The sequence below is a fragment of the Heptranchias perlo genome, chromosome 3, assembly GCF_035084215.1.
Source record: "Heptranchias perlo isolate sHepPer1 chromosome 3, sHepPer1.hap1, whole genome shotgun sequence".
Classification (NCBI taxonomy): domain Eukaryota; kingdom Metazoa; phylum Chordata; class Chondrichthyes; order Hexanchiformes; family Hexanchidae; genus Heptranchias; species Heptranchias perlo.
The window spans coordinates 3,245,716-3,268,463 of record NC_090327.1 but is presented as its reverse complement, the minus strand read 5'-3'; the positions used below and the strand labels follow the sequence as shown (position 1 = coordinate 3,268,463).

Below are 22,748 nucleotides of genomic sequence, written 5' to 3'. Positions count from 1 at the left end.
AGTGGGGGAGGGGAGGGGAGGGGATTGGCGACGCACTTTCTTTAAATTTGTTCCTCCTGGTTCCACATTCAGGTCAGTAAGTTTCAAAAAACTTACCTTTTATGTAGCAGGTGGTCCCAAGGTCTGATTTTACTTCAGGGGACTTCAAACTGGTGTTAGGCCCCTTATTTGCATATGCATAGGCTCTAATGCCTGTTTCAGGCATAGGCACTGTACAACATATTTTTTTTCCTTTCCTAATATGGCGGGCGGCGCACTTCCAGCTGGAAATGCGTGCGCACTTCCTGCCTGCCATATTGGGGGTTTAGTAGGCCGGTTAGTGCACGACAAACGGGCACTGTGCGGCCAAATTTATAGGCCAGCAATATAGCTTCTGCCAGTGCCTTTGTTACCATACTAAAACCAGCATATTGGAGCATCATTGGACCACTCCATCAATGCAGACAGATTATTGAAACCTGCCCGTTAGCTGAGCAAGTGCACATCTCAGTTATTGGGTATAGAGTGAAGTTTCCAGGGGCCCAGTGACTGATTATCTCCCTCCCTTTCAACCAGACACTGATGTACAGTGTATCGGTACCCGAAACAGAAACAGGGGAGTTGGTACATTTTGGGGTAAATTCACAATGCTTTCATGGATATATACTCGAAAAGGAAAAATATGCAGGGCTTTGGTAAAAAGAGCAGGGGGAGTGGGATTAACTGGATAGCTCTTTCAAAGAGCCGGCACAGGCACGATGGGCCAAAAGGCCTCCTTCTTTGCTGTATGATTCTATCATGGAGTGACATGTAGAGCAATGGGACATGCCAGACCTATCCACTTCTAGGTTTTAGGTGTACCAGTACCCAGGAGGGCCAAATAAGTGCAAGCACTGAGGGGCTTTTGTATTTTCACCTAGTTTTGTAAGAAGAGAAATGTTTTACCTGATTTTCAAAGTATAGCAGCACTGCATTTTTTGTGGAAGTTTGAACAGTTTGTTCAATTCCTAACCGGGACAAAGTTTTGGTCAAGTTAATTAATGCATATCCACTTCCATCAAAATAGAAACCATCACTTCCAGGTTCCTTAGTTGGCTTATATCTGTAAAAGAAAAAAATGTAGGCAGTTAGCTATCAGGTTAAACTGTAATCCTTTCACAGTCGAAATTACTCTTGATGTTATCATACAAACACAGAAGTGCCGATTTTAACCCCCTGTGCCCAATGGGAATAGAGCATGCAGAGGGTTAAAATAGGAGTAGCCTCCTATCCTTACCTAACAAAAAATCTATCGTTCTCAGTTTTAGAATCTTCAACTGACCCCCAGCCTCAACAACTTTTATGGGGAGAGAGTTCCAGATTTCCACTCCCCTTTGTGTGAAGAAATGCTTTCTGACATCACCCCTGAACGGCCTAGCTCTAATTTTAAGTTTATGCCCCCTTGTGCTGGGTTCTTCCACCAGAGGAAAAAGTTTCTCTCTATTTACCCCATCAATTTCTTTAATCATCTTAAACACCTCAGGTAACACAAGCCGAGTCTGTGCAACCTGTCCTCATAATTTAACCCTTTTAGCCCCGGTATCATTCTGGTGAATCTGCGCTGCACCCCCTCCAAGGCCAATATATCCTTCCTGAGGTGCGGTGTCCAGAACTGAATGCAGTACTCCTGATGCAGTCTAATCAGAGCTTTATACAGCTGTAACATAATTTTCTCCTCTTAGTATTCCAGCCCCCCTTGATGCACAGTGTGTCTGTACACCGAGGTCACCTGGGTACATATCAAAGCAGGAAATGTGTGCAAGCAGTGGGAGACAGTTCACTTGGTGATCCTAAACATCCTCGACTTGTTAACAGATAATTTAACCAAACCCCCAGGAGCAAAGACCCACCAGCAGCTCCTCTGATCTGCTTTCCTTCATAGCTAAGGTATCAGCCTTGGCTCAGTGGGTAGCACTCTGGCCTCTGAATCAGAACGGTGTGCGATTAAGTGCCCCTATAGAGACTTGAGCCCATAATCCAGGCCGACACTGAGGGAGTAGCTGCACTGTAGACGGTGCCATCTTTCGGATGAGATGTTAAACCGAGGCTCCGTCTGCCCTGTCAGGTGGATGTAAAAGATCCAACTGCATTATTTCAAAGAAGAGCAGAGGAGTTCTCCCCGGTGTCCTGCCAATATTTATCCCTCAAGCAACATCGTTAAAACAGATTATTTGGTCATTATCACATTGCTGTTTGTGGGACTTTGATGTGAGCAAATTGCTGCTACATTTCATGAGTGACTACACTTCAAAAGTACTTAATTGGCACTTTGGGACATCCTGAGATTGTGAAAGGCGCTATATAAATGCAAGTTCTTTCTTTCTATTAAAGATTCAGAAAACGTTAACATTTCACATGAATTTCGCAGGGATAAACCAGAGTTAACAGCACCATACCTTTCACACGGTCTGTCTTTTGTAGTATTCATCTTAAATGTTGTTTCGAAGTTGTACAAGCTGACCAGTTTCTCATTCAAAACACCGAGTTCAATGCAACCCTTATAATTTGGATAATTTAAGCTAATTGGAGGCTGGATAAAAAAAAAAGGTTTACAATTAAAACAATCTTGTAGACCAAGTAAAATGGTAATATAGAATTCTTAGATGCTCAAGATTCCTATGTATGTAGGCACTTTATCTGACCTGCAGCACGTATGGTCAACGATTACCTGCTAATGCTGCTGATTGCTTCATTACATAGAATTTACAGCACAAGAACAGGCAAGTCGGCCCGACTGGTCTTTGCTGGTGATTATGCTCCGTAAGAGCCTCCTCTCACCATATAATGCCAAATCACCAGTAAATCCAATAAAGAATTCAGGAGAAACCTCTTTACCCAGAGAGTGGTTAGAATGTAGAACTTGCTATCACATGGAGTAGTTGAGGCGAATAGTATAGATGCCTTTAAGGGAAAGCTAGATAAACACATAAGGGAGAAAGGAATAGAAGGATATACTGATCGGATTAGATGAAGTAGGGAGGGAGGAGGCCGCTGTGGAGCATAAACACTTGTACAGACCAGTTGGGCCGAATGGCCTGTTTCTGTGCTGTACATTCTATGTAATGGCCTAATCCTGTTCCTATATTCCTAATTCTTATCATACAGAATCCTTAAATAAAGATAGCACAATAGTTGATTTTTTACCGTAAAACTGGGGGGAAAACCTCCAACATAGAAGACAGTATCCTTTGGATCAAGGTTAAGTAGCAGGTTATCTCCAGTTGCTTTTCCTGTGTATAAGGTGCTTTCATCGAGTTTACCACTAGTGACAACCACTAGACTGTAGTTTAAGCTGCCGTATTGCAGGATTCTGGAACAGAAGAGATTCCATAAAACATAGGACTTCATGAGGAATTTACAAATTTCCTGTAAAAATCTGCTGCACAAGTGACATTATTTGTGGAGGCTCTTACAGGGGTTGAGGTCAAAGCCAGAGTTATCCAAATTTTTGTCATTGTGTGCCACACGGATATGTACAATGCAGTCTCGAGAGCCAAGTATAAAGTTTAAATCCACGTCCTCATTAATCTGCATATTACCCAAAACATCTTGGTGTTCTATTTTAAGATTTACACATCAATGAGGCAACAGCCCTTTCTAAACTTACGGGTCCACAAAATAAGAAATATAAATGCACACAGGGCTAAGTTGTGTGGGCGTTGAAGACTGGGCTGCTAGAGATTTGAGATTGCATATGGTCTTAAGGCTGCAGGAGGGTTGCCAACCCTCCTGGATTGCCCTGGAGTCTCCAGGAATTAAAGACTAATCTCCAGGACACTGCTGCGAGCAAAAAAAACCCAGGAGAAAAATCATAGGGGCACGAAAAATTGTTTTTTTTTTGCATTTTCTTTATTTATTAGTTCTAAAAAATATTGGACATGGGAAAAAAAGCTGTTGACTCACAGTGAAGAATCATTCAATCAGGTAATGAAGAGTCTAGTCAATTTCCGATTGGCGCGGGAAGGTGATGCACTGTGAGGATGGACATTCAGGTGACCAATGGGGGAGTGTGGGGGCGGGGCAGTTGGAGGCAGGAGGTCATGTGATGGGTACGGTAGCATAGTGGTTATGTTACTGGGCTAGTAATCCAGAGGCCTGGACTAAAATCCAGAGTCACGAGTTCAAATCCTGCCACGGCGGCTGGCGAATTTAAATTCAATTAATTAAATAAAAAATCTGGAATTAAAATACTAGTATCATTAATGGTGGCCATGAAACTACCGGATTGTCGTAAAAACCCATCTGGTTCACTAATGTCCTTTAGGGAAGGAAACCTGCCGTCCTTACCCGGTCTAGGCCTATATGTGACTCCAGACCCACAGCAATGTGGTTGATTCTTAATTGCCCTCTGAAATGGCCTAGCAAGCCACTCAGTTGTAAAAAAAATCTCGCTAGGGATGGGCAATAAATGCCGGCCTTGCCAGCGACGCCCACATCCCGTGAACGAATAAAAAAAAAAATATGCCCAACCAGAGTTGGCAACCTCAGGCTGCAGGTTGGATACCCTTTGGAATGTTGGCCTTTATCTCATGGGGGCTAGAATACAATGGGGTGGAAATTACGTTACAGTTATATAAAGCTCTCGTTAAACCGCATCTGGAATACTGCGTTCAGTTCTGGGTACTGCACCTCAGGAAGGATATACTGGCCTTGAAGGGGGTGCAGCCATGATCTAATTGAATGGAGGAATAGGCTCGAAGGGCTGAATGGCCTACTCCTGTTCCTATGTGTAAATACTTCTTTGTTGTTTGGCACAGAAGTCACTTGTGCACTCTATACGGTGATTTTTACACAATGTATAAAACAAAAGAACAGATTTACAACAAACAGCAACTTCACAAGAAATTCAAATAAGTTAAGACGATACATTACCGATTGAATTGGACATGGTCAAACGTTTTGGTGCTGACTGGTTTGACAGAAGCTATTCTCTCTTCGTTATCTCCTAGTTTATAAACAGTGACCAGCTTCTCACCGTCCAATGCCATGCCCATATAATCCTTGGAAGTCTGGTACCAAAGGGAAATAATTTGTACAACACGTAAGATGGCATACTTGGTCATTTTTCTCCTTGCAAGCTTTTAACTTGCCCGTGTTCATTTAACCAAGAGAAGAAGAATACTCACATCTTTGTTACCGAGGTACAAGACAAACATGTTTTTGGAATCCTGATCCTGTCGCTTCTGTCTGCCGTTGTCTCCTCGGGGTGGTGTGATATCTGGCCGTTTTAGGTATAACAGTAGAGAGGTGTAAGCTTTCAAGGAGTCTAGATTGTCAGGAAGACGCACTTCTACACCAGAATCACCGTTAAATTTCATTGCCACATTTATCTATAACCACAGGAAGGAAAGAGAGAAGTTTTAGAAAATTACAAACTGGGTTCAATAAAAGAAAGACTTGCATTTATATAGCGCCTTTCATGAACTCAGGAAGTCCCAAAGCACTGCAGAGCCAATGAAGTCCTTTTTGAAGTGTAGTCACTGTTGTAATATAGGAAACATGGCAGTCAAAGTCCCACAAACAACAATGTGACGATGACCAGATAATCTGTTTTATTTTAGTGACGGCGGTTGAGGGATAAAAATTGGCCAGGATGCCAGGGAGAAACTCCCCTGCTCTTCTTCGAAATAATGTTGTGGGTTCTTTTATATCCACCTGAGAGGGCACATGGGGCCTCGGTTCAACATCTCATCCGATGTTAAACCAATATTATCAATGATTGATGTTTTCTTCATAAACTTAAGGGTAAATTCGAGACTCCTGTGCTTCCAGTGGCTTTCCACTTTCAAAGGGAGCATGGATCAGAGAAAAGGAGCTATTGTGTTGTAGCCTTATCCCATTTGAGTGCAGTTCCATTCTGGGAGAATAGGAGACCCAAATTTAAAATACTGTTATTCATCTTTCACTAAACTGGCAAAACATGAAATCATTCAGTGTTTTTTGAAATGTATAGAAGCTACCTTGCATCTCGAAACTGAGATTGATGGATTTTTGTTAGGTAAGTGTATTAAGGGTTATGGAACCAAGGCGGGTAAATGGAGTTAAGATACAGATCACCCATGATCTAATTGAATGGCGGAACAGGCTTGAGGGGCTGAATGGCCTCCTCCTGTTCCTATGTTGGCAAAGATCATTTTTTTTTTCTAAGCTTCTCAAATAAATGGAAGTGAAAAATTTATTAAGTTTTTTTATTAACTTCCCACATTTGTGTGCTTTTTATAATACAGAAAACACCAGTTTAGTTAATGTGTGAGATCATTCAAATAAATATGCAATTCACTAGATTTTAATCCCCAAGGCTTTGACGTTATTAGATTTTTTTTTAAAAACAAACCTTATTTGCAGCTTCCCTGGCCTGATCAATAAGCTCTCTGATTCGGTTGATATTTTTGGAGATGTTATTGACAGGTTGTATTTGACTTAAATCCTTTAGCTTCTGGACAAGATCGGGTAGGGTATCAGTCAAATTTTTTACTGTGGAAGAGAAGAAATATCCAAAGTTCAATGGTTATTGCAAACTCTAGTTTGCCTAGATACCGGAAATATCATAGCAGTATTTAGAATCATAGAATCACACAGCAAAGAAGGAGGCCATTCAGCTCATCATACCTGTGCCCGCTCTTTGAAAAGAGCTATCCAATTAGTCCCACTCCCCCGCTCTTTCCCCTTAGAATTGCAAATTTCTCCTTTTCAAGTATTTATCCAATTCCCTTTTGAAAGTTACTATTAAATTTGCTCCCACCGCCCTTTCAGGCAGCGCATTCCAGATCATCACAACTCGCTGCGTAAAAAAAATTCTCCTCATCTCCCCCTCTGGCTCTTTTGCCGATTATCTTAAATCTGTGTCCTCTGGTTACTGACCCTCCTGACAGTGGAAACAGTTTCACCTGATCAAAACCCCTCATAATTTTGTACGCCTCTATTAAATCTCCCCTTAACCTTCTCTGCTCTAAGGAGAACAATTCCAGCTTCTCCAGTCTTCCCAGATATCTGAAGACTCTCATCCCTGGTATCATTCTAATAAATCTCCTCTGCATCCTCTCCAAGGCCGAAAAGATAAACATTAAACCAACTCTCATTGTCATGTAGGCATTTAAAAGTACTGGACATACATTGAGCATACAAAAAAACCATTCAGGATAAAATTCAACCTCGACAGGTGTTTAATGGGTGGCGGATCCACTATCGCCCATGTTCTGCACCTGCCACACTTGAATTTTACCGCCACTAAGTCTTACGTTAATGCAAATGGCATTTTGAAAGGAAGCACATTACATGCCGATGCAGCCTATATTAGAATAAATTGATTTTTTTGAATTCATTCTCGGGATGCGGGGGTCACTGGCAAGGAGGGATTTACTGCTCATCCCTAGTTGCCTCGAGAAGATGGCGGAGGTTCTTCTTGAACCGCTGCAGTCCGTGTGGTGTTATTCTTTATAGAGGTCTGATACAACTGAGTGGCTTACTGGGCCATTAAGAGTCAACCTCATTGGTGTGGGACTGGAGTCACATATGGGCCCAGACTGGGTAAGGACTGCAGATCATTTTTTTTTTCACTGTCAGGGAGGGCGTTTACATCACTCTCCATTGGATGCTACTTTACTTACCTGATTCTTCTGCTTCATTTAATGCCGTGTTAAAATCAGCAATATTTGGAATATTGTCTGCAGTTTGGTTGAGGTTTCCTATGTCTTTGATTATCGGCTGTAATTTATCCATCACTTCTGTAGCAATGTCTTTTGCTCCTTTGGCTGCATCTTTTGCTCGGTCTAAAGTCTCACCGACATCATCTGAAAAAGAACATATTGAAAATGTAAAAATGACAGGACTTCATTTGAGTATAAAGATTAAGGGGTGATCTAATCGAGGTGTTTAAGATGATTAAAGGAGTTGATGGGTTTAAATAGAGAGAAATTATTTCCTCTGGTCGGGGGAGTCCAGAATAAGGGGGCATAACCTTAAAAATAGAGCTAGGCCGTTCAGGGGTGATGTCAGGAAGCACTTCTTAGAAACATAGAAAATAGGAGCAGGAGTAGGCTACTCGGCCCTTCGAGCCTGCTCCGCCATTCAATATGATCATGGCTGATCCTCTATCTCAATACCCCATATTCCCGCTCTCTCCCCATACCCCTTGATGCCTTTTGTGTCTAGAAATCTATCGAGCTCATTCTTAAATATATTCAGTGACTTGGCCTCCACAGCCTTCTGTGGTAGAGAATTCCACAGGTTCACCACCCTCTGAGTGAAGAAATTTCTCCTTATCTCAGTCCTAAATGTCCTACTCCATATCCTGAGAATGTGACCCCTCATTCTGGACCCCTCAGCCAGGAGAAACATCCTCCCTGCATCCAGCCTGTCTAGCCCTGTCAGAATTTTACACATTTCAATGAGATCCCCTCTCATTCTTCTAAACTCGAGTGAAATACAGGCCGAGTCGACCCTCGACATCAAGGCAGCATTTGACCGAGTGTGGCACCAAGGAGCACTCGTAAAATTGAAGTCAATGGGAATCAGGGGGAAAACTCTCCAGTGGCTGGAGTCATACCTAGCGCAAAGGAAGATGGTAGTGGTTGTTGGAGGCCAATCATCTCAGCCCCAGGACATTGCTGCAGGAGTTCCTCAGGGCAGTGTCCTTGGCCCAACCATCTTCAGCTGCTTCATCAATGACCTTCCCTCCATCATAAGGTCAGAAATGGGGATGTTCGCTGATGATTGCACAGTGTTCAGTTCCATTCGCAACCCCTCAAATAATGAAGCAGTCCGAGCCCGCATGCAGCAAGACCTGGACAACATCGAGGCTTGGGCTGGTAAGTGGCAAGTAACATTGGCGCCAGACAAGTGCCAGGCAATGACCATCTCCAACAAGAGAGAGTCTAAGTACCACCCCTTGACATTCAACAGCATTACCATCGCCGAATCCCCCACCATCAACATCCTGGGGGTCACCATTGACCAGAAACTTAACTGGACCAGCCATATAAATACTGTGGCTACAAGAGCAGGTCAGAGGCTGGGTATTCTACGGCGAGTGACTCACCTCCTGACTCCCCAAAACCTTTCCACCATCTACAAGGCACAAGTCAGGAGTGTGATGGAATACTCTCTACTTGCTTGGATGAGTGCAGCTCCAACAACACTCAAGAAGCTCGACACCATCCAAGATAAAGCAGCCCGCTTGATTGGCACCCCATCCACCACCCTTAACATTCACTCCCTTCACCACCGGCGCACTGTGGCTGCAGTGTGTACCATCCACAGGATGCACTGCAGCAACTCGCCAAGGCTTCTTCGACAGCACCTCCCAAACCTGCGACCTCTACCACCTAGAAGGACAAGAGCAGCAGGCACATGGGAACAACACCACCTGCACGTTCCCCTCCAAGTCACACACCATCCCGACTTGGAAATATATCGCCGTTCCTTCATCGTCGCTGGGTCAAAATCCTGGAACTCCCTTCCTAACAGCACTGTGGGAGAACCGTCACCACACGGACTGCAGCGGTTCAAGAAGGCGGCTCACCACCACCTTCTCAAGGGCAATTAGGGATGGGCAATAAATGCTGGCCTCGCCAGCGATGCCCACATCCCATGAACGAATTAAAAAAAAAATTCTCCTCATACGACAGTCCTGCCATCCCAGGAATCAGTCTGGTGAACCTTTGCAACACTCCCTCTATGGCAAGTTTCCTTTCTTAGGTAAGGAGACCAAAACTGCACTCAATACTCCAGGTGTAGTCTCACCAAGGCCCTGTATAACTGCAGTCAGTCATTCTTGCTCCTGTACTCAAATCCTCTTGCAATGAAGGTCAACATACCATTTGCCTTCCTAACTGCTTGCTGCACCTGTATGTTTGCTTTCAGTGACTGGTGTTCAAGGACACCCAGGTCCCTTTGTACATCAACATTTCCCAATCTATCACCATTTAAATAATACTCTGCCTTTCTGTTTTTCTTTGGAAATGGATAAATTTACATTTATCCATATTATACTGCATCTGCCATGTATTTGCCCACTCACTCAACTTGTCTAAATCACCTTGAAGCCTCTTTGCATCCTTCTCACAACTCACGATCCCACCTAGTTTTGTGTCATCAGCAAACTTGGAAATATTACATTTGATTCCCTCATCCAAATCATTGATATTGATTGTGAATAGCTGGGGCCCAAGCACTGATCCCTGAGGTACCCCACTAGTCACTGCCTGCCACCCCGAAAAAGACCCTTTTATTCCTACTCACTGTTTCCTGTCTGTTAACCAATTCTGAATCAATGCCAGTATATTATCACCAATCCCATGTGCTTTAATTTTGCACACTAACCTCTTATGTGGGACTTTATCAAAGGCCTTCTGAAAATCCAAATAAACCACATCCACTGGTTCTCCCTTATCTTTTCTACCAGTTACATCCTCAAAAAACTCCAGTATGTTTGTCAAACATGATTTCCCTTTTATAAATCCATGTTGACTTTGTCTAATCCCGTTGATATTTGTCCTGTTATCACATCCTTTATAATAGACTCTAGCATTTTCCCTACTACTGATGTTCGGCTAACCGGTCTGTACTTCCCTGTTTTCTCTCTCCCTCCATTTTTAAATAATGGGGTTACATTTGCCACCCTCCAATCTGCAGGAACTGTTCCATAATCTATAGAATTTTGGAAGATGACAACTAATGCATTTTTCACACAAAGGGGAGTGGAAATCTGGAACTCTCTCCCCCAAAAAGCTGTTGAGGCCGGGGGTCAACTGAAAATTTCAAAACTGAGTTTGATGGATTTTTGTTGGGTGAGGGTATTAAGGGTTTCGGAACCAAGGCGGGTAAATGGAGTTAAAATACAGATCAGCCATGATCTAATTGAAAGGTGGAACAGCTCGAGTGGACAAATGGCCTCCTCCTGTTCCTATGTTCCTAAGACTTAAACCAGCTAACACACGACATATGAATCCATACCTCTATTAATTTGTTTCAGTTTGTTCCGAAGTGCTGGAAGGTCTGGCGACAATAGATCTTTTTTGCCAGTCGCATTGTCCAGGCGATCCTTCACATCTCTGAGTCTTGGTTGAACATCTGCAAAAAGACAGAGTTACATTTTGGACGGAAGCAAATACCTGCAGGTTGTCACCAAGTCCTGAAATGGCTGTATTATGTAGAATGTGGAAGCACATAAACAGGCCATTCGGCCCAACACGATCTTTGCTGGTGCTTATGCTCCAAACTGATCGGCTGACTCATTTTCAAAATAATCGTCATTAACCCGCAGATGACAGAACTGGAGTGCGTGCATATGATGGGTCAACACTCAACAGTGTAGCACACGCAACATCTGTACTGCAACTGTTGAAGCGTTTAAGGGACTGAAAACATCACTTTCGAGTATGGGTCAATGTTATACATTTCCAGCATTGTATTTCAGATTTGCAACATTCTTTTGGATTTAGAGTCATAGAGTTATACAGCACGGATAGAGGCCCTTCGGCCCATCGTGTCCGCGCCGGCCATCAGCCCTGTCTACTCTAATCCCATATTCCAGCATTTGGTCCGTAGCCTTGTATAGAGTCATAATGAATTTCTTTTCATTAATGTTTTTGAAACATTTTGTGACTGTTACTTTAATCTCATATCATCAATGGGACCCCGCAAACTCACAATAAATTCATATAAATACTCCACCTGTATCTAATTTTCTTTTAGCTTCCTTTGTCACAGAAAGAAGTCGAGCGCTTTTAGTGTTCAAATCAGATGCTTGTCCAGGCAAATCTTCCTTCACCACAGCCTAAAAACACAATCGGAAGCAGTCAACATGTCTGTAAGAACTTAACAAAACATTCCATACTGTTCTGTCATTATAAAGGCTGAAATACATACAAGGTGGAACTTCCCATTTTGGCTGAATTCTGCCAGCTTCCCAGGATCATCTTCATTTACAAGAACAACAACAACTTGCATTTATATAGCGTCTTTAATGTCGGAAAAAATATCAAGGTGCTTCACAGAAATGTTATCAAACAAAAATTAACACCGAGCCAGAGAATGACTATTAGGAGGGGTGACTAGAATCATACAGCAGAGAAGGAGGCCATTTGGCCCATCATGCCTGTGTCGGCTCTTTCAAAGGGCTATCAAATTAGTCCCACTGCCTAGGTCTTTCCCCATAGCCCTGCAAATTGCTCCTTTTCAAATCTATGTCCAATTCCCTTTGGAGAGTTACTATTGAATCTGTTCCCACCACCCTTTCAAGCAGTGCATTCCAGATCATAACAATTTGCTGCGTAAAAAAATTTCTCACGTCGCCTCTGGTTCTTTTGCCAATTACCTTAAATGTGTTCTTTAGTTACCAACCCTCCTGCCAGTGGAAACAATTTCTCCCTATTCACTCTATCAAAACCCATCATAATTTTGAACACCTCTATTAAATTTCCCCTTAACCTTCTCTGCTCTAAGGAGAACAATGAACAATCCCAGCTTTTCGAATCTCTCCACGAAACTGACTAAAAGCTTGGTCAAAGAGGCAGCTTTTAAGGAGGGTCTTAAAGCTGGAGAAAGAGGTGGAGACTTTTAGGGAAGAATTTTAAAATTCTCATTCTCATCTTCAAATCCCTCCATGGCCTCATCCCTCCCTTTCTCTATGAACTCCTCCAGCCCTACAACTCTCCTGAGAACTCTGCGCTCTTTCAACTCTCCACCTTCTCCCAGGCCTTGACTAAAGAGTTGGACACAATACTCCAGCTGAGGCCTAGCCAGTGATTGATAAAATATATATTTATACAATATAGTGCATGCTTCCATCCACCCACTCCCGTCATTCGACAAACTGCAATTTCTCTGCCTGTCTGACATTTACCTGCAAAGCATCATCTGCTGCAACTGCTGCTTTATTGGCCGCTGTCTCTGCTTCATTCACTGCGTTGATTATGTTCTCGTAGGCGTCGGAGGCATTGACAACACGTTGAATTAAGGAATCTTGGTTCACTTCTTCTATTGCTCTGTTGGAATAAAAACAATATAAAACCAAGGTTAAAATTAAAATGTTTCCTGCATAAATATACCACAAATTTAACACACCAAAACACATTATCAGCAATTAGGACACTAATTGGTGTGAGTTACACAGATTTTTAAAATTAAAGTAGATTTGGAACTCTCTATTTCACAGCTGACCCAGCCTTTCAAAAAGTTTTTTTTGACGAACTCCCACATTAAAGATTCCCAATTAAACTAAAAGTCACAGGAATCCAGAATGGAATTAAATACCGGACCAGAAGCTGGTTAAAAAATCAGGAGTAACAGCAAAATGAGGGACGGTGTTGGCAGGGGAAGGGCTTGTGCTGGGAAAGAGGGGTGTAACTCTCGGCCGTAGGGTTGCCAATCTTCGAGGATTGTCCTGGAATTAAAGATTAATCTCCAGGACGCTGCTTCCAGCAACCATGGAGAAAAATTATTTGGGGCATTAAAGTGTTTTTGTTTTCATTTTCTTTTGAACACTTTCATTTATTAATTATAAAAATATTGAAGATGGGGGAAAAAAGGATGTTTGACTGACAGTCAAGAAGCATCCAATCAGGAGAGTCTCTTTGCTTTCCAATTGGCCGTGGGAAGGCGATGTGTCGTGAGGATGGGCCTGTCGGGTGACCAATGACGGCAGTGTGGGGGCGGGATACTGTAAGGATGGGCGTATCGGGTGACCAATGACGGCAGTGTGGGGGCGGGATACTGTAAGGATGGGCGTATCGGGTGACCAATGACGGGAGTGTGGGGGGCTGGGGTGCTGTGAGGATGGGCGTATCGGGTGACCAATGACGGCAGTGTGGGGGCGGGATACTGTAAGGATGGGCGTATCGGGTGACCATTGACGGGAGTGTGGGGGGCTGGGGTGCTGTGAGGATGGGTGTGTCGAGTGACCAATGATGGCAGTGTGGGGGCGGGATACTGTAAGGATGGGCGTATCGGGTGACCAATGACGGGAGTGTGGGGGGCTGGGGTGCTGTGAGGATGGGTGTGTCGGGTGACCAATGACGGGATTGTGGAGGCGGGGCACTGTGAGGATGGGTGTGTCGGGTGACCAAAGGCGGGAGTGTGGGGGCGGAGTGGTTGGATGTGGGAGAGCTATGTGATGCTACCTCCAGGAATACGTCCAACCAGAGTTGGCAACCCTACTGGACCTGTCCATTGGCTTTGGGCCTTGAGGCTGCTGTTGGAGAATGCCCCAAAATCACTGTGGTGAAACTGAAGAAGTGAGGTACCCTTTGGCCTTGCTGCTGGACCCCCTCAGACCTTCTAAACTTCGTGCACCTCAATGTCTGGGCAAAGGAAAATGAGACAAGAAAGCACCCTCCTCCCTCATTTAAATGATCACGTTGTGTGTCTATTGCAGGGAATCCCAGGGCAACGTAAAATAAAAAGAAAGATTTGCATTTATACAGCATCTTTCACGACTCAGGACGTCCCAAAGCGCTTTACAGCCAATGAAGTACTTTTGAAGTGTTGTCACGTGGGAAAAGTGGAAGCCAATTTGTGCACAGCAAGGTCCCACAAACAGCAGTGAGATAATGACCAGATAATCTGTTTTTTTAGTGATGTTGGTTGAGGGATAAATATTGGCCCAGGATATCAGGGACAGCTCCCCTGCTTGTCTTCGAAATAGTGCTCGAGATCTTTTACATCTACCTGAGAGGGCAGACAGGGCCTTGGCTTAAAGACGGCACCTCCGACATTGCAGCGCTGGATTGGCAGCCTAGATTTTATGATCAAGTCCCTGGAGTGGGATTTGAACCCATGACCTACTGACTAAGAGGCAAGAGTGCTTCTCCACACCGAACCACAGCTGAGAAAGAGTGTGGAAACCTAATGTCACAGGTCTCCACCCCCACTTTTCCGACCTTTCCACCTACAAATGGTTAGAAAAAAATCAGCTTCATGTTACTTTCTCCTTTTTAGTGTCACTCCATGCCTTGCATCTCCCCAAGCTGAGAGAATGAGCATAGAATCATAGAACGGTTACAGCACGGAAGGAGGCCATTCGGCCTATTGAGTCCACACTGGCTCTGTGCAAGAGCAATCCAGCTAGTCCCACTCCCCCGCCTTTTCCCCGTAGCCCTGCAAATTTTTTCCTTTCAAGTACTTATCCAGTTCCCTTTTGAAGGCCATGATTTAATCTGCCTCCACCACCCCCTCGGGCAGTGCATTCCAGATCCTAACCACTCGCTGTGTAAAAAAGTTTTTCCTTGTGTCACCTTTGGTTCTTTTGCCAATCACTTTAAATCTATGTCCTCTGGTTCTTGACCCTTCCGCCAATGGGAACAGTTTCTCTATATCTACTCTGTCTAGATCCTTCATAATTTTGAATACCTCGATCAAATCTCCTCGCAACCATCTCTGTTCCAAGGAGAACAATCCCAGCTTCTCCAGTCTATCCACGTAACTAAAGTCCCTCATCCCAGGAATCATTCTAGTAAATCTCTTCTGCACCCTCTCTAAGGCCTTCACATCTTTCTTGAAGTGGACACAGAACTGGACACAATACTCCAATTGTGGCTTAACCATTCTTTTATAAAGGTTCACCATGATTGAGATCAAGAAATTAAGATGCAGTAGTTAGCAACAACAACAACTTGCATTTAAATATTGCCTTTAGCGTAGTAAAATGTCCCAAGGCACTTCACAGGAGTGTTATCAAACAAAATTTGACACCGAACCACATAAGAAGATACAAGTGACCAAAAGCTTAGTCAAATAGGTAGGTTTTAAGGAGCGTCTTAAAGGAGGAGAGAGAGGTAGAGAGGTTTAGGGAGGGAATTCCAGAACTTAGGGCCTAGGCAGCTGAAGGCACGGCCGCCAATGCAATGAAAATCGGGGATGCGCAAGAGGCCAGAATTGGAGGAGTGCAGAGGTCTCGAGGAGTTGGAGGGCTGGAGGAAGTTACAGAGACGGGGAGGGGCGAGGCCATGGAGGGATTTGAAAACAAGGATGAGAATTTTAAAATCGAGGCGTTGCCTGGCCGGGAGCCAATGTACGTCAGCAGGCACAGGGGTGATGGGTGAACAGGACCTTGTGCGAGTTAGGATACGCCAACTCACTGAATTGTGTCATTCCTTGTTTGTTGCTTATTTATTCAACCAGCCAGTGTTCTTCTCACCTCTGGAGTTGCTTTGACAGCTGATCCAGGTTTTCTGCATGTTTCTCAGCACTAACCACAATGGGCTCCTTGCTAGATGCCTCTGACAGCTGTTTAACTCTTTTATCAAGTAATGTTAGGGCTCCATCTAACTCAGCTCCATGTTTTTCATAATCCTGGTTGATATAAAAATGATAAAATGTGAGTAACAGTGTGAAGTACCATTTGATATCGTATCAAGAACAAGTGCCAATGATGAACACGTCCTCTCACCTCCTGACTTTCATCCAACATTCGGAGCACGTTGTTCAGATTAGTGAGGGTGACATCAGCCATTCGAAGCAGACTTGAGATTTCCATCTGCTTATCGTCTAATTCACTGTATTTTTTCTGTGAAAAAAAAATTGTATCTTGACTTTCTGCATCAAGTTACACGTTTTCATATTAAAGACTCTTAATTCACACTGTAAAAAAGGCACTTTCTAACATCTCCTGAAATGTTCTTTGGCCACTCGTAGTGCTCCAAGTTGACTGACTGTCTGATTTTCTATCCCTCCCTCCCTGTGCGGAAACATTTTGTATCCGCTCAGTGCTTTCCTGCAGCGCAATGGTTGTGCTTGAGATTTCACTATATGGGGAATCACATGGACAAATAACAATGCTACTCCACAGGGCAGTTCAATGTATTATTAAATATGCTCATTTACTAGAACAGTATTATAGAAGATCATTGTGTATAGAAGATTAAGGGAGACATTGCAATGTATTATAAGGACAATAAATTATGAGGACAGGTTGCACAGCCTAGGCTTGTGTTTTCCTCGAGTATCGAAAATTAAGGGGTGATCTAATTGAGGTGTTTAAGATGATTAAAAGATTTGATAGGGCAGAGAGAAACTATTTCCTTTGGTGGGGGGAGTCCAGAACAAGGAGGCATAACCTTATATTAGAGTTAGGCCGTTCAGGGGTGATGTCAGGAAGCACTTCTTCACACAAAGGGGAGTGGAAATCTGGAACTCTCTCCCCCAAGAAATTGTTGAGGCTGGGGGTCAATTGAAAATTTCAAAACTGAGATTGATCGATTTTTGTTGCGTAAGGGGATTAAGGGATATGGAACCAAGGAGGTAGACGGAGTTGAGCTACAGAGCAGCCATGATCTAACTGAATGGCGGAACAGGCTCGAGGGGCTGAATGCCCTACTCCTGTTTCTATGTTTCTACTATCATAAATTCTAACCAACCTATTCATTCTCCTAAAGGAGATCACCGAAGTCCAAGATCAAACTTTGTGAAATTTGGCCTCCAAAAGATAACTGAGCAAAATTCCACACTATTCAACTATGACCAGGTTCAATCCCCTAATGACACACCTCAACAGGATGGGAGTACTCAGTCCCATGGAATACTCAGAGTATTCCATCATCACTATCTATAACCATCAAATATACTATTAAACAGATACTGATCTAAACCCTCCCCCTTTTAAAGGATTTAATCAATACAGGACTAAAAGCTTTTGCAGAGTCCCTTTTCCACATAGATGCTACTCTGTGTCACAGTGTTCTGTAATTCCGTGATGACAGTTTAAGTTCAATTATCTGCTTATTTTTACAATACTTTTGTCTCTTATCATTTCAAAGATCTGGTCCGTGTCCTTTCTCAATTTCCTTTCTCATGTGAAAATAAGTTCAATTCTCAGAGCTTGGCCTCAGTGTAGAACTCTAATGCCCAGATTCATCAATGTTTCTCCGTTTTGAGCACTGTCCTTTCGAATGCAAGATGCTCACAATATCCTGAATTTATTTGACCTTTAGAACCTTAATATTTGAAACTTTTATGAGACACATAAAATAGTTAGAAATATCAGCTTAAAGGGTGAATTACCCTGGATTTATAGAGCAATTATCAACAAACAATTGCCTTTCACGTACAAAAACATTAAGACATTCACAGAGGCAAAAATAAAAAAAAATGGACACCAAGCCAAAGGAAGAGATAATAGGAGGGGTAACCAAAAGCTTGGTCAAAGAGGTAGGTCTTAAGGAAGGTCTTAAAGGAGAGCCAGGTGGAGAGGTGGAGGAGCTTAGGGAAGAAATTCGAGAGCAGAGGGCCCAGGCTGGTGAAAGAACGACTGTTGATGGTAGGGTGAAGGGAGAGAGTGATGCACCGGGGTGATAGGTGAGCGGTGCTTAATGGGGGTTAGGATATGGGTACTCTGAGTTTTGGATCAGTTGAAGTTAAGGAAGGGTGGATGATTAAGAAATAACAGCAACAACTTGCATTTATGTAGCGGCTTTAACGATGGAAAATGTCCCAAGGCGCATTAATAACATATAAATCACCTTTACACATAGAAACATAGAAAATAGGAGCAAGAGTAGGCCATTTGGCCCTTCGGGCCTGCTCTGCCATTCAAAATGATCATGGCTGATCGTCTAACTCAGTACCCTGTTCCACTTTTTCCCCATATCCCTTGATCCCTTTAGCATTAAGAAAGATATCTATCTCCTTCTTGAATACATCTAATGACTTGGCCTCCACTGCCTTCTGTGGTAGAGAATTCCACAGGTTCACCACCCTCTGAGTGAAGAAATTTCTCCTCATCTCGGTTCTAAATGGCATACCCCGTATCCTGAGACTGTGACCCCTGGTTCTGGACTCCCCAGCCATCTACATATAAATAACGTTTTTTGCAAGTTGAGGTTGTTGACTTTGGCGCTTAAGAATGATATTTACACAAGCAACTTCAAACATTATACAGTATCAAAAGAAATACATATTTGCTATTTAGTACCATTTTTCTGCCAAGAGGTGTCACTGGTGTCTTTTGAATGGATTTGTTTTAAATGATTTGCCTTAGCAAAAACTAGGAGCATAGTAACAGGAGTGGGCCATTTAGCCCCTCGAGCCTGTTTCACCATTCAATGAGATCATGGCTGATCTGTGACCTAACTCCATATATCCGCCTTAGCCCCACATTCTTTAATACCTTTGGTTAACAAAAATCTATCAATAGCAGATTTAAAATTAACATGAGCTAGCATCAACTGCCATTTGCAGAAGAGAGTTCCAAACTTCTCCCACCCTTTGCGTGTAGAAGTGTTTCCTAACTTCACTCCTGAAAGTCCTGGCTCTAATTTTTAGACTGTGTTCCCTAGAGATAGACTCCCCAACCAGGGGAAATAGTTTCTCTCTATCTACCCTATCAGTTCCCCTTAATATCTTGAAAACTTTGATCAAATCACTCCTTAATCTTCTAAATTCCAGGGAATTCAATCCTAGTTTGTGTAATCTCTCCTCGTAATTTAACCCTTGGAGTCCAGGTATCATTCCTTTCCTAGTACTAAAATTCAAACAATGAAAGTAGTATTCCATGAAAACTTTAAGAAGACATGGTGATGCATTAGAATTTATTTTTATCTTACGGAACTTATATGCCTTTTCTCCAGTCTTTTTCTCTTGCCAGTGTGCCATGGTTCATGGCGGGTTCCTGGTGGGTTCGGCTAGAACACTTCCTGCTTACCAGTGCAGTAATAATATTCAAACTCTGAATTCTCTGGAACCAAATTCTGGACTCGTTCAATCTGAAGTCTAAATATAGCTGAATGCTACAGAGTGTTTATTTTTTTTGACGTTGCGCCAAGTTGTCAAAATCGTTCAAATCACTCTGTCAGGTTTTCTGTAGTAAAATACAGTTGCAACATAGAATCATACATCACAGACGGAGGCCATTTGGTCCATCGTGCCCCTGCCAGCTCTTTGAAAGAGCTATCCAATTAGTCCTGCTCACCTGCTCTTTCCCCATAGCCCTGTACTTTTTTCGTTTTCAAGAGTATATCCAATTCCCTTTTGAAAGTTATTATTGAATCTGCTTCCACCGCCCTTTCAGGCAGTGCATTCCAGATCATAATAACTCACTGTGTAAAAAAAATTCTCCTCACCTCCCCTCTGGTTCTTTTGCCAATTATCTTAAATCTGTGTCCTCTGGTTACTGACCCTCCTGCCAATGAAAACAGTTTCTCCTTATTTACTCTATCAAAACCTCTCTATAAAAACCTTAATTGGGTACAACTGATCAGGAAATCTAACCTATGGCATATTACAAATATTGACTTGGTAAAAAAAAAACTCAACAGATAAATTATGGAATTCATTTTATGTTAAACAACAACAATCACCTTAATAGCTTCCAGTGAAATAGAGTTGATTCTGTTGAGATCATTGGCCTTTTTGGTTAAGTTGGCTGCTTCAGTCATTGCTTCTTGAAGATCCATTAATTTAGAGTGATACAAATTTAGTGCATCCTCTATATCACTTGCAAGTTCCTTGTTCTCTTCAATACTTTTTATGAGATTATTCTTTATACGGTCAAGTACTGAAAGATTATAAATAAAAAACTTTTGTTACAAGACAGCAAATGACGTATTAGTAAAAAATATCTACAACATGCAGATTGTAGCTAGTTTTTATTATACAAAGTATTGACAGCACAGAAACAGACCATTTGGTCCAACTGGTCTAAGCCTGTGTTTATGCTCCACGGGTGGAAGTCTCCTCCCACCCGACTTCATCAAACCCTATCAGTATATCCTTCTATTCCTTTCTCCCTCATGTGTTTATCTAGCTTCCCCTTAAAGGCATCTACGCTATTCGCCTCAACTACTCCATGTGGTAGCGAGTTCCACATCCACTTTAAGCCCAGGGATTGACCTTCAGTTACTCTGCTGCTTTTGTAGGGCTGAAGAAACGCGATGAAACATATTTCTTTTTTAAAAAAAAGGAGCTGCGTTACTTACATAACTTTGATTCGTGCTTCTCCCTCTCGGCCACTCGTCTCTCCTGGTCAAAATTGCGGTTCCTCATTTCAGTGAGCATCTGTTCTGCCTCAGCTAACTTCTGGGCTGTGCCAGCTGAATCGAGAGTACTCAGCTTCTTTATCATATCTGAAATGAAAGAAGCAATTAGTGGGGCAAAGAGATTACTAGTTTCTCATTGCAGAGATTATTTTTACTGTGTGGGCTGTTCGAACAGTAGCTCTAACACAATGCACATTAACAGTAACTGTAGTGCTGAAAACAATCAGCTCCTCCAACTCTGCGCTCCTCCAACTCTGGCCTCTTGCGCATCCCCCCACTTCCTGCACTCCACCATTGGCGGCCGTGCCTTCAGCTGCCTAGGCCCTAAGCTCTGGAATTCCCTCCCTAAACCTCTCTGCCTCTCTACCTCTCTCTCCTCCTTCAAGACGCTCCTTAAATCCTACCTCAACCTGTTCTAATACCTCCTTATGTGGCTTGGTGTCAAATTTTTGAATGATAATCGCTCCTGTGAAGCGCCTTGCGATGTTTTACTATGTTAAGGGCGCTATATAAATGCAAGTTGTTGTTGGTGTTGTTAATGCCAAATTCAGCTCTAATAGGGTGGATTTCCAGTAAAAAACCCACAAATTTTGGTATTTCATAATTTTGTCAATTAATATACTTAGATCTCTTAGCACTTGTGCACTTATAGGGCTGGATTTTCAAGCCAACCCTGTTACAGTACCTTACTATTTTCGCAGGTTAGGGGTCATTGACCATGGAAGGTGAGCACCTGGTGGGGGGGGGCGGGGGTTCCTGCTACCACGAGGGAGTGCACCAGAGGTCAAAGAGGGAGATCTGGGGGCGCTGTGAGAGGTGACAAGAGACCTTAAAAGATAGAAAGAGCACGAAAGCTACAGTTTTGTAGGCCTTGGCAGAAACTGAGTCCGACAAAGGTAAATGCATGAGGACCGAATTGGAGGGAGAGGAGGCTCCCATTCAGCCCTCAACCTCCATTTGTGGACACTGGGGTCATTACCACCACTGCCTTGGGCCACCTTCCTTCAGGAAGTCTATGGGAGCAGAGGCAAGAGGGATGGATGGGAGAGGGATGGATGGAAGGCCGGGCCCTGACCCCCTTGCGTCAGGCAGGGAACGGGCAGCCAGTGATTGTCCTGGCAGGGTTGGGTGAAGGGAAATCAAGGTCGATGTGGGCAGGTACGTTAGGCCTCAGTACCCCACTGTCTCCCCATTTCCACTTCCATCCAGCACAATTTCATGCAGGATAGCGGAGGAAAATCTAGGCTTTTAGCATGAAAGGTGATGTTTTCTATTCAAAATGATTTGTCTCCTCTGTGGCTCAGTGGGTAGCATTCTCTCCTCTGATTCAGAAGGTTGTGGGTTCGTAGTCACACTCCAGAGATTTGAGCACAGATTCCAGGCTGACAGTCCCAGTGCAGTACTGAGGGAGCGCTGCAATGTTGGAGGTGCCGTATTTCGGATGAGATGTTAAACCGAGGCCCCGTCTGCCCTCTCGAGTGGACGTAAAAGATTCCATGGCACCAGTTCAAAGAAGAGCAGGGGAGTTCTCCCCGGTGTCCTGGGCCAACATTTATCCCTCAACTAACATCACTAAAAAACAGATTATCTGGTCATTATCACATTGCTATGGGAGCTTGCAGTGTACAAATTGGCTTTCCCATTTCCTATATTACAACTTCAAAAGTACTTAGTTGGCTGTAAAATGCTTTGGGACGTCCTGAGGTCATGAAATGCACTTTATAAATGCAAATTTTTTTTTTAAAGACCACTTTCATTCAG

The 22,748-nt window shown here is 43.2% G+C and overlaps 1 protein-coding gene across 2 annotated transcripts in view; it reads right to left on the bottom strand.

Moving 5' to 3' along the window:
- Positions 1 to 22,748, bottom strand: part of lama3 (laminin, alpha 3) — a 440,498-nt gene that overhangs the window by 41,766 nt on the left and 375,984 nt on the right. For both annotated transcript variants that reach the window (XM_067977687.1, XM_067977691.1), the window contains exons 50-63: positions 20,928 to 21,074; positions 20,310 to 20,506; positions 16,406 to 16,522; positions 16,154 to 16,308; positions 12,863 to 13,004; positions 11,692 to 11,794; positions 10,972 to 11,088; positions 7,626 to 7,808; positions 6,353 to 6,492; positions 5,145 to 5,348; positions 4,891 to 5,027; positions 3,163 to 3,328; positions 2,415 to 2,548; positions 925 to 1,081 (exon numbers count right to left, since the gene is read on the bottom strand). In XM_067977687.1, coding sequence (XP_067833788.1) covers positions 925 to 1,081; positions 2,415 to 2,548; positions 3,163 to 3,328; positions 4,891 to 5,027; positions 5,145 to 5,348; positions 6,353 to 6,492; positions 7,626 to 7,808; positions 10,972 to 11,088; positions 11,692 to 11,794; positions 12,863 to 13,004; positions 16,154 to 16,308; positions 16,406 to 16,522; positions 20,310 to 20,506; positions 20,928 to 21,074 — 2,099 coding nt within the window. The remainder of the gene's footprint in view (positions 1 to 924; positions 1,082 to 2,414; positions 2,549 to 3,162; positions 3,329 to 4,890; positions 5,028 to 5,144; positions 5,349 to 6,352; positions 6,493 to 7,625; positions 7,809 to 10,971; positions 11,089 to 11,691; positions 11,795 to 12,862; positions 13,005 to 16,153; positions 16,309 to 16,405; positions 16,523 to 20,309; positions 20,507 to 20,927; positions 21,075 to 22,748) is intronic.